Below are 12,511 nucleotides of genomic sequence, written 5' to 3'. Positions count from 1 at the left end.
CACAAGGACAAACAGTTCATCTCCCCTGCTATCTATAATTTCAGAGTCATATGACATGGTGTATTTAGCTGCAGCTAACACTCAAGCAGGGAAAACAGCTGAGGGCAAGACCAGTGTGCGAGGGATAGCTGAGGATGAAAAGAGAGAGAGAAAAATAGAGAGAGTGAGAGCGCTTAGAGCAGATAAAGAGGCCTTTGTGAGGTAACTGTGACAACCATTCAGTTGGACAGAAAAAAGGAGTAAACTTCAAAAGTCTTGACGAAGTTAGAAGTTCAGCCAATGCATCTATTGCTAATTCTGACTACCCTAAAACACACACACACACACACACACACACACACACACAGTCAAATCCTATCTAAACCCTCTGAAACTTTGTTCACTTGTTTACCATTGTCTCATACCTCGTTCATCAGCAGTAGTGGGGGTTCCCAGTAAAGGAAAAGAAGCACAAAAGCAGCACCCTGACAACCAGAATGCACTCTCAAAGTTTGCTCTGACTTTTGCCACTGAATTACTCACACTGGTCTCATCTGACCACAAAGGACCACAAAAACCTTACCTTTTCCCACAACTGGCCTATAGCATATCATCTGCGTAAGGTGTGTTTGACTGTGCATGTCAGAAAGTGAGTTGGATAAACCCTAAATCTGTTTTCGTGAGAGCATCCGAGGCAGGAGGGCTGATTAATCACATTGCCCGTCACAAGGTTTACACCAGAAATGATTAGCCTAATAGAATTTTTATCACTGACTCATAAAACTTAGGTCACAGATCAGGAAAAAGACACAGTTTCTGCAAAGAACAGATTCAATGGATTTGTGCTTTTACCGTCAATGGCCCTCACATCCATTTTTAATGTGTAACTTTTGATCCCTTAGTAAGTCTGTTTTTGTTTCACCCCATCCAAAAGGAAGTCAGAGCTGATTTTGCTTCAGGACCCTTCAGAAGGGATGATCCAAACTGAGGCTCTTCAAGGCTCCTTTTTACTTCATACAATTCTACTGCTTCATGTGAGATTACAGTATAATCTCCTTTACTTTTGTTTTTACCAGCAAATGAAAAGTGGTAGTTCAGGTGGAATATCCATATTTTTTAACATTACCAAAAAAAGACAAGTCTAAAATGTCTGAACTAGAAATACAGACAGAGAGAGACAGATAGGGAGCTTCATCACATGGACCTAAATCTTAATATCAGCAAAACCATCGAGCTTGCGGCAGACTTCAGCTGTATGTATATTTTTCTGTAGGTTCACTCAAAGAATTTTAAAAAATACTTCACACGCACATGTTCCACCAAGAATTACAAAAAAAATACCCTGTTTATATGCTAGAACCACACAGTTTTGTTCATATTGACTGAAACAATTAACTGAATTAAGCAAAACTGTTATGTTTTGTTGTGAGTTCTGAATCCTGTATGACTAATAGACACTCTCAATTTTGTTGTATAGTGTCAGATAGCCAATGGACTTATCTCGTGAGTTTCACAGAAATAAATTACACATTTAAATTTCACAAAGGGCAGGGGATTCGTTTCAGCACAAATACAATTGAAATGCAGTAAAAATGCCAGATTTGAATGAAGACTACATCTGTGAAAGGTTCAGCTAATTGGACATGTGTCGAACTTAAGTCAGACAAGATTGTAATTTGTTTGGACTTTGCTTTTAAGCTGTGTAAGTGGCCTGGTGCAACAAAGAGAGCCGTCTATAGATCTCCAGAGTGGAACACACTCCCACTTACTGTGGTATTCCACCATCCCTGTGATCTGTCCTGCGACACATCCCACACGCAGCTGATCACACAGATACAGGCACTCACACACATGGTCGGATGTCCACACACACACACTTTAGCGGTCAGCGTCTGCTGTGTGTATGTAGATAACAGGGCAGGAAAGCCCATTGTCGCAAATAACCCTCTCTAGTCAGCAAGGTTAATGGGTGCACTGCAAGGAGAGGAACACTGGAAGCTTCTTAAAAGTGAAGATAATACCTTAATCCGTAATTCTGCATATGATTAGTGATAGACATTGGTGTTGGTTTGAGCTGTTACTGATTGTAGAGTTCATCTTTGAAAAAGTGCACAGGTTTGGAGGATGTGGTTCAACTGACGCAATGATTAAAGCAAAAAAGAAGTCCTCAAAAGCACATAAGTACAAATACCTTCATCGGTGTGTGTTTGTCTCCCATGCAGCTTGTGCAGACCATGGTCGATGAATCACAGCATTTATGGATGAATGTAATTCAGTATAAAATCTCAGCAATATAATTTTGTTATCTTTGAGAACTATAAAGAGGTGCCGTTGGGGCAAAGACTGTGTGTCACCTTTGAACTTTTACAGAGGTAAATGGAGTAGCGGAGCCTGACAAATGAGAAATGACGTATCAGGCTGCACCATGTCAAGTCTAGTTAGGTGTGGAGGAAATTGATGGGGATAGCTGTTCACAATATTGCATGGATCCATTACAACCTATACACCAAGGCATAACTAAAGTGCTGCAGACTGCTCATCAGCAGAAGACTCGCAGAAATGATCCATGACCTGAGAAGCTCTCAGTCCTCCATTAGTCACTACCAATGACTCCCTTGCATCATCCAAGCCCTCAAGAGCTTTATAATACAGCAAGCTGCAGCCTGAAGCACACATGTAAAGAAACACATACTACACACCAACTCAACTCAACATCCACCCACCTGAAGCCTCATGAGACTGTGTTTCTTTAAAGTTCTAAATACCTACAAAGACGTTTGTTGTAGATAACGATACCTGGATCATCCTTTTCTTTTCCAATTGTTATTTTTGCATTTCGAATATTTTTTTCCTCCTAAATTGCTATATTACTAAAATTCATAAGCTGTTAGACAGTACAAATTATACTGACTTCATCTATTTACCTTGTACATTCTGGTTTCCTATCGTCCATGGTTCATCGGAGTCAAAGTGTGTGTCCCCACCCATTCCAGGTCCAGGGAAGTAGGCATGAGCCAGGAAGCCTCCTTCCCCATCAAAGGGAGAGCTATCTCCATGAAAACCCGAGGCAAAGAAGATCATGATGTCGGGCTCCTTGCGTCGTCCATATTTTATCTCCTGGTAGGGGATTTCATCAAAGGTCAATGGGGTCACCCCCTCCCAGACTCTGAACGCCCGCCGGATTGCTTCATATGAGTTATACTCTCCAATCTTAGGAGTGTAGTTCTGGATGCTATTAAAACAAAGAGGGGAAGAGGAAAATAATCTTATACAGACTCATACAAGTTTCAAGTAAAACATTTTCCATTTTTGATTCATAACAAAAACCAAAGAAAAACATAACTTAAACTAAAAGTACTTCAATTCATAATACAAAAATTAGTGTTACCAAGAAAATAAGACTTTGTCCATATGCTGTGGATTTTTGACAGGTAAGATTTTCTTAACAAATAGAGCATATTTTTTACCTGTAAGTGAGATGGCTCTTGAGCCATTTATGTCCGGTGAGGGCAAAGCGTTTCCGCCGCACATTGGTTTTGATCTGGCCGCCAAACTTGTCAGGCACACCACAGCGGGGTCTCTTCATGGCACTGAAGAAGTTGAAAGAAGTCGGGAGCACGCAAGAAATACGTGAAGGTGTGTTGAAAGGAAAAATCACCCATGAGGAGAGATGAAGGGGAGAATGACATTAAAATCCCAACTTTCTCCTCTCCATGTCTCTGTAGTTGTTGTTGTTTAATTCAAAGTACACCTGCAAGATGCCTAGCGCAGCCAGGCTGCTGAGCAGCTCCTCATAAGCAACTGAGGGAAACTTGCTTAACAAGAAAACATTACCCCACTCATGATTTGACCAGCAAACCCTTTCTATAATTCTAAATTATTGGTCAAATCATCCTATTTATACATTCTGGGGGCTTTAAAGACCTTGACAGTAACAATGACCTGAGTTTGGGTCCCAAAATGAGTTTCAGGACAATGTTACTATAGGTACAGGGCCATATTCTTTTATTAATAAGCCTAAATGTACAGAAACATTAGAAAAACACCCTGCTGACCTGATGGTTTGAGGGTCCATCTGTCCAGTGACCTCTAGGCCGTAGAACCTCTGCATGTCACTGACAGCATTGGACAGGATCTGAGCCGATCGCATGGTTGACATCTGTCTGCTGGCCTGGGGCAGGTAACCATACATTCTCAGCCATGACTGGAGACACACAGGAAGAAAAACACAAAGGAATCTGGGTGAAATAAAGAAGCATCATCTTTTTGTATAATGCCTTTCTTACTCACTTGAATCAGAACTCATTAGGTTTACACTGAAGTTGACAGCAACAACAAAATAAAGATTTGCAATAAGACTAATCCCTGACAGCTTACGCTACACAGAATCTCACAAGATGGAGACTTTTTATATAATCAAGAGGTAATTTATGACAAGAAAAACAGCAGTAGCTGTTTTATGAGCATATGGGCAGTTTGTTTTCTTTATAGCTCAGAACAATGAACTGTCTCTTCAGCTTCAGTTTCTGTAACATGATAATATGACAGATATGCATTGATACTCAGGCTTAGTGGAAAAAATACTCATATTTGTTATTTAATCTTGAATGAGAGGAATGTGGCAGTCGTTGTGGAGCCTTTTTTTTTAAAGAAAAGTAACAGTGACGTAACAATATATTTTACTGTGGAATAGGCTGAATTTTTATTTCATAAAGTTTTGTATATAAAAGCAAGAGTGCATGGTGGACATCAAGTTGGAGGCCTAAATGAGGATACTGTTCTGTCTCTGACTGTATTATATGAGTAAGTGGGTGGGCTTGGGGGTGGGGGTTAATGACAGACTTGAGGGAGAAAACGTGATACTTGGCCTAATCACGGATGACATAAAGTCTGTCCCACCTGTTATGTGGAAACCTAATATCAAACACACACACGCATACCCACTCACACTTTCATATTGGGTAGTCTGAGATACTAGATAACCCCCACTCTCCATGGTGGTGCAGGGAATGTAAAAGGGTGTGTGTCTGATGGTGCATTTGTGCTCATGCGTGTACAGTAGCTGTGTGAATGTCAGTGTGTTCAGGTCTCCAGTTTACGCCAATCTTTCACAATGTACGATAATACTTTGTAATGTGTAGTTTACGACTACCATTCCTTTAAAACCATAAAAACAAGCTCATCACTTCCAATCTATCTCACAGAAAACATTTGCTAATAAATATTAAATGCTGGTCATAAATGTTCTGGTCACATTTGTGTACTGCCAACCAGATGGGTTAGTGGAGGTGGTAACCACCCACCTCAAAAGGGTTTATTAGTTCTTGCTCTACGTATGTCCTGCACAAACCAAATATCCCCACAGTCCAATAAAAAACTAATCAAAAATGGTCTCCCACACCTTTGTTGATTCACTCTGTTGACTCTCTGCCTGAGTGCCCTGCACTTTCTACACTGTCTACAGAACTACTATATGATTGGATCTAATAAAAATCGCATATGGCCAAAGTGTGGGCATTTTCTGCTCTTGGAAATCACCCACTAACAAGAGGACCTGATGTTGTCAACACAGAGCTACTGACTTAAAAATACCAGCCCATATGGTGGTATCAATCCTATACATAACTTCAACACAAGTACTCTGCCTCCAACATTCCAAGCTGCAGAAAATCAATATTTTGTCTGCATGTGTCCTTCCACCACCATTAGACAAGTCCTTCTAGTCTGCTGTGATTAATTATCATGAACAGAACGCATAATGCTTGATCAATCAATCTCTGTCAATTGCTGAGCTGAGTCTGACAGATTGTGATAGCATCTCATGCACTGTGATCAATTTAAGTAGTTAATGACGACTGTCACCCATCAATAGCCTTTGTTGAGGTAGCACCTCTTCTCTTTTTCTCTGGAGATTGAGGGTTTATATCTTTAAAGCATGTTAAGCTGCGGTAAGGAACTGCATGGAATCAGCAGTGTTTCCCATGGAATCAAACTTCAGTTGTGGCGGTGGCTATCAGGCTGGGGTGCCATGGAGCATGCACATTCAAGACTTCTGCCAACCAGGTCAACTAACCTCCGGTTTAGCGCTGAGCTAATTGGATGGGGATAAAATGTATTCGGGCAGCTCCTCTAGACTCTGTGAAGGTTTTATTACCTTTATACAGATGTGTCTTTCACTATGTGAGCTTTCAGGACAAAGTCCCCAGTGCATCACATGAGGATGTATTGACAAGTCTTGGCCACGACAAAAATGGCTTCGAGGCCTGGCTCTTTGTGGGGCTTGATCTCAACGACGAGGCTAGCCGTCTTCTTTGCAGAAGTCACAGCCTAGCCAGCATTAAATAGTCCTCCTACTCTTCTTCATTGATTTTACCAGCAGACTAAAAACCACACTGCCATCCATTGTATCGGAGTATATAACATCATGCTATTCACTGATGGGACGAGCAGCTCCAAAAATAGAAAATCAAAGTGTGGCGGTCAGTGTTGATATTTGGGCTGACCACCACAAATAAATCAATGTGTGGGAAGCAATGCAGTAAGTCGTTTGGTAAGCTCATTTGCGACAAAATGTACAATATTTAAATAATATCAAATGCTGAAAGTAAAAGCAGATGATCTACCTAATCACCGATGGGTTACAGTACAGTGGTAAGTTACGACAACACTGAGGGGACATGCTGCCTCAAATTCGGGAACAACAAAGTCATCGTCCATCACAGTGTTTCACTACAGACATTGTCGTATGCCAATTTGGCTGACATCACCCAACCCTACTACCTTACTGACACAATGTGCTTTTTCTGACTATCTGCTCTTAAAGTTAGAATATATATTCACAAAGAATATTTTATAACTTGGTAAAGTCAATGCAGAAGACTTTTCTTCAAAGACAAATAACTCACAGATAAAGTGCAGTGAGGCAAAATTCTTTGTTATTCTCCGCCTGAGATGTCATGTCTTTATAGTCGAGCCATCAGGTGGTCACGGGTGTCAACCTCGAGTATCTAAGCCCTCAGGCTTTGGAGCATTTAGCCTGGGGAGCTCCAACCTTCATACCCTACTTCATCTCAAATCTCCAAACACACTTGTGGTCTGTTGTTCCATCAGTTTTTGCTTGTTTCACTCCCTCCAATGGGTTTTTACTAATGCCTGTTATTATTATATATTGCCATATATAATTTGTAATCTAAGTAGTTGTATCTCCACTTCTCATACTGACGACAATCAGTTTGAGGGCATGTAATGCCAGGCCTCTAGCCTGCTAGTCCATATCTTTGCGGAAAGCTCTGCATTAATTGGATCAGACCCAAACCAACAGTAGTTTACCTGGCACCTTCCTAAAAAAGCTGTTGTGAAGAAACAAATGGCCACAATAAGGACTGTGAAGGTTTGTCATATTGTATTATATTATACCATTCCACTGTTACATTTTTCCACAAATGTGAAACTACACTACGATGTGAGTCAGTCCTGTACACACACCTTATTATTGCTTAGAAACCACAATAACAGACAATACAATGTATGCCCCACCATCACCAATCAAGAAAATGTTGTTATGTTAATGCCCTTAATTGTCTGTTATTTACACCTCTGTTGTTTTCTCTTGTGGGAGTAGAGCTGTAAAAGGAACGCAGAATATTCTATATTTTACCATTATTCCTCCTCTTTGTTTATAGCTCTCTGGGAGTGGATGTAGTGGCTGTATCAGTGAGTGTGTGTTAGTGTTTTCGGAGCAGGAAGAGTTGTAGATAGGGCTGAACTGGGCATGACCATGACCCACCTCTGCCTAAAGATAAGAAAGCTTCAAACACTCGGACACACAATTACACACACACAAACACTGAAACACAAACATGCATTTCCTGAAACACCATCAAGTCAAGGTGAGGGAAACAGGTGGCATGGTTCACTGAACACTCTTCTCAACTCAAATAACTTCAGGGTACATGTTTCTGCTATTCCACAGCACCTAAGTAGGCACCAGTACCAACATCAGTGTATCAGGTAATAAATAACTGAACACAATCAACATACTGCATTGATTTTATCACAAGAGCTGCATACATACAACTCAAGTCTTGCTTGGATTCCAGTAAATGGTTTGAAGCAAATAACTGGAATCCCTAAATGACACGAAACATGTCCAGAAAAGACTGGAAGTCTTTCAATAGCTGATTAGTAATGGGCCGTATTGATTGTCGTTCCATGTCAGCTGCCGCCATTTATATTTCATGCTGATAAAAACAAAGCACTCGCTATAATGTATCCACTAACAGTCGTCCAATCACAACAGACACTGCTGGAGAAACATTGGAGTAAAATTGCTACTCCCATCAGAATTCCAGTAAAAATAATTTGAAGAAAAACAAAGTTATTGTCCTGTGTAATCTCCAAGATGCATCTTTTCTTATTCAGTCCACTTCCTCCCTGCTCCTCCGTGACCAGCATCTCCACATGGTCCTCATTGCTGCAGTGATAGTGCTTGAGGGAGAAGAAAATGCATTCATATCTGTTGACATTTGAGTCTTTGTGTCGGGTGTCTGTGTACACCCAAGCATCTGATGTTGTCTCTCTACGCTCTTTTTCTGTTCCTTCGTAGCAGGTATTTACAACTGGCTGTAGTCAGGTACAAGGGCAGAGCAGCAGTGCTGTTTGGAAGATGTGGAGGTATATGAACCCCTGCCACCCCTTACACCGATCATCTAAGACAGTAAAGTACTTCAGTCTGGCTGCTCACCTTCCCTCATCAGCTGGGCTGAATACAAAACAAGCCTTAGACAACACGAGGAATAGGGGAGTGCTCGTATCTGTGCGGGTGCCTGCGCATGTGCGCTGAGCCTCGTCCATTAAATGGTCTTTCAAAGAGTCCTTGAGCTTACCTGCCAAAACCAGACCAAGCAATATACAAGGAGTTGTAAAACCTGCCAGGAGTGTGAGTGTGTACATTTGCGTGAGTGTGTGTGTGTGTGCGTGTGTGTCCACCACAATGTCAGCCAAGATACTAACAGAGCTTTTATTCCGAGGCTTGGTCTGCTGCCATTTCTTACCCCCAAAGTCCTGCCAAGAGGATGGATAAGTAAATGGAGTAGTGAGAAAGACAGGGACATGGACAGAAAGGACGGAGAGAGCTGAATGTGTTCAATTCGAAGGTTTCATGAAGCACTTGTGGAGTAAGACAGGCAAACAGACATGTCTCCTTTTATGCACGTAAGACAATTATCCATACATGCAACAAATGCAGGAAATATCCCAAAACATATAAATAAACGCATTCTCAGAGATACATCCTATCTTATGGCATACTGTCGTTTCCCATCACTGTAGCAACGTGACTCTTTGTGGACATGGTGATAGCCAATCACAGGGGAGCAGGGGGGATGTGGCAGGAATGTGAAGAGACAGCATGCTGCAGATTAAATGGATACAAGGAGGATTGAGGAAGTTGTCTCGTTATGTGCCGAATTAAGTCACTGATTACCCCTCTCCGTTCTAATATTACTCTGCCTTCCCTACAAATTGCTGTCGCACACTTTTCTGCATTCTCTCTGTAAAGCCTGTTAAATCATGGCCATGTTTCTTTCCGTGCTCTCTCATCCTCTTTCTCTCCTATTCACAGGTTTCTCTCGCCAGCTCTCTTTCTTCAGACAAGAGTGTCCATTGTATTTCCTAAGATGCCTCGGAGTCCCAGGCCCAGCATGCCTGTGCACAGTGTGTGTGTGTGTGTGTGTGTGTGTGTGTGTGTGTGTGTCCCAGTTAGAAAACAGCTGTCACATTCAGCCATCACATGCTGCACAGCTGAGAGTGACCGCTACAACTCCTGTCAACTTTCCCTCCATCTTATTCTCTCTTTCATGGGTTACTCCACAGACTTCTCTTATTGTGACATACCCTTTTTCAATCAAATCTAGTAACACTATTAATCTCTTTTCCCTCTTTCTTCTTCCCTCCTACTTCATCCTTTTTGTCCAGACAGAGTAGGAGTTGAGGTCTCAGACCAACCGCTATGCATGGATCGCCTTCCATCTGAAGAGTGAGGATCAGATTAAACTCAGAACACTGATTTACACATTAGAGGCTGCTTTGCAACAAACCAAAAGTATCAGTTAAACATGTTATGTAATTGTATGCATATGTTGATTAAATTGAGCCTCCTCACCAGCCTTGGCTTGACAGCCTTACCTTTCTTTAATTTTCAGCAACAGACTATACAGTAGGTTCTTTACCACCTACTTGGTAAAGCTGCTGCAAATGAAAATAAATGTTCTTCTCATATACCAGAGAAGCATTCATCAGCCACAAAGACACTGCACGGCCATCAGTGACTTCATAAAAACAGGGACTGTCTGGCCATAAAGATTATGGTAGGTCTTACCTAAATTTAACAAATAGACTTCTTCAAATTTCAGCTGACACACAAGTGCAGATTAAGCAACAAGTGCTTAGGAATTTCTCATCAGTCCACACATTGTCTGTCTCTTGTCCCAGTAGGAAACATTAATACACACCTGCATGCGCGCGCGCACACACACACACCACAGCTATGTAAATACCCCATCAGAACATGTAACAACCTGACTAACAACTAGACCCCCTGGTCACTGAGTTTGGTAATGCAAGCTCACCTCTAATGACCTGGCAGTCGGTCTGTCCGTCTGTCTGTGTCAACCAACACACATTCCACTACTAAGCCCCCTCTCATAGGTACAGAGTATAATGCTTTATTTTTGTGTATGTTTGCCCATTCACCTATACTTTACAGACATGATTCTTAAATTAACTTGTACAGTTATTAACAGTGGAGGGTGTTTTTGAGAAAGGTGTGATAGGTGTACCCAGAAGAACTGAATGCTTTAAATGAAACATATCCAATTACTGACAAGAGAGGACCCCCGTAGAGGGAAAATACATTAAATGTGCGAAAGGTCTAAAGTGTGGGTCCTGACCGGAAGTTTTCTGAAACCCTTGTGAGGTCAACAACTTATAATTTATACATGTTTATGTCACACAAAATCTGTATTCTGCTACAATGTCATTGCTGAGGATTAGATATGATAGCAATTAATATCAGTGACATGAACCAGATGTTGTGTACTGGGTAATCCTGCATCAATTCATATTTTTTTTTTTTTTTTTTTTTTTTGGTTCATGTTTATAAAGAATTCATACCTTATATTGCTTACCAAAGGAATAACATTTCTTCATGTTTCTTAAAATGTATGTGACTAGATCAATAAACATGTCAAATTGTTGTCTTTCGGATGGAATAGTGAATTTCCATCTCTTCGTAATGTAATGACTAATGAGTAATCGCTCAGTCCTGTCATTAATAACGCTTTTGTGTTCTTACCTCTGCGTTGAAGGCGCTCTCATCCTCCGCTCCACGCGCCCCAAGCGCACACATGGACAGCGCGAGGAAGGTCCGTCTCCAGAGCAACCAGAGGCAGCTGTTCCGCGAGATGGAGGCCATGGTCTGGGCGCGAGGGGAGTCAGACAACGTCCGATGCGGTTCAATCTCGACAGTGCGATAAGATGTCACTGAGTTTTTAGACGCTCTTTTCCTATCTTGCTCCGGAAAAAGCCCCGATATAAGAAAAAAAAAACCGTAGTGAACTATTCCCGTGCAGGAAGGCTACAACAGTTTTCAACAGTGCACTTGCATCCTGGAAAAGAGCTCCCTTCCAGATTTACAGTCAGAGCCGCATGATACACCGACTCTCCATAAATGTCGGTGAATATTCTCCACTCATCTGTGAGCCTGAGTCCATACAGCTTTCTTATATCATTTGTTTTGCACCGTTGACAGACGCGCCTCACCTTTCTGAACGCACCTCATTCAGTTTTATTCACTTCGCGCCAAAGTCGCTGCCTAATTAGTGACCTTGAAAGTGCACTTTAAATCAGAGCCTCAAAGGCACCAGCAGTGCCTTTTAAGCAGCAGGGTGGAGAGAGATATCGGAGAGAAATGCCTCAGTAAATCATTCACAGCTAACATGTTCAACTTCACTAGGTTAGCAACATCCCCTCGTGATGCCCGATGGAGTGCGGTTAATTTCACCCTGAGAACGTTAGAAACTATAAAACAACAACCCAAATATTATAAGACCAAAGTTCACCGCACTTGACTCCTTCAGCAGCAGCATCAAGTGACGTTGGTGTCGTGGCTGTAAGCGAACTCCGCTGTGTTAGATCACGACCTTTCGAGTAAAATATACTTATTTCACGGGTTCCTTTCCGCCTGTGTCCGTTTTTTCCCCTCTCCAATAGGAAATGTTGTCAGACTCCAGTACTTAGCTAGTTGCTATCAGTCACGTCCCGAGCCAGTGTCTCTGTATGGTCTTCCTACCGGAGCAGGACGGTGAAGTGGTCCTGTGTTCGCAGTGTTTCGGCACCAAGCGTGGAGGATATCAGCGTCAAGCTAGAGAGAACGGGAACGAGCTGCTGTGACTTTCAAAGTAAAAGGTTACTCTGCTCGTTGGGACAATCATGACAAGACATAACCTGAAAAGAGATTCATCGCTACAATACT

At 41.8% G+C, this 12,511-nt stretch overlaps 1 protein-coding gene across 1 annotated transcript in view; it reads right to left on the bottom strand.

Annotated features, from left to right (window-relative positions):
- The window catches only part of mmp15b (matrix metallopeptidase 15b), a 30,598-nt gene extending 19,146 nt beyond the window's left edge, over positions 1–11,452 (bottom strand). The window contains exons 1-4 of the mRNA XM_037096065.1: positions 11,333–11,452; positions 4,035–4,183; positions 3,447–3,569; positions 2,904–3,211 (exon numbers count right to left, since the gene is read on the bottom strand). Of these exons, the coding sequence (XP_036951960.1) occupies positions 2,904–3,211; positions 3,447–3,569; positions 4,035–4,183; positions 11,333–11,452 (700 nt within the window). The remainder of the gene's footprint in view (positions 1–2,903; positions 3,212–3,446; positions 3,570–4,034; positions 4,184–11,332) is intronic.
- Positions 11,453–12,511: the final 1,059 nt, after the last annotated feature.

Source organism: Acanthopagrus latus, chromosome 4 (genome assembly GCF_904848185.1).
Source record: "Acanthopagrus latus isolate v.2019 chromosome 4, fAcaLat1.1, whole genome shotgun sequence".
NCBI classification, from domain to species: Eukaryota; Metazoa; Chordata; class Actinopteri; order Spariformes; family Sparidae; genus Acanthopagrus; species Acanthopagrus latus.
The sequence above is the reverse complement of the archived record's forward strand: the minus strand, read 5'-3'. Positions and strand labels throughout refer to the sequence as shown.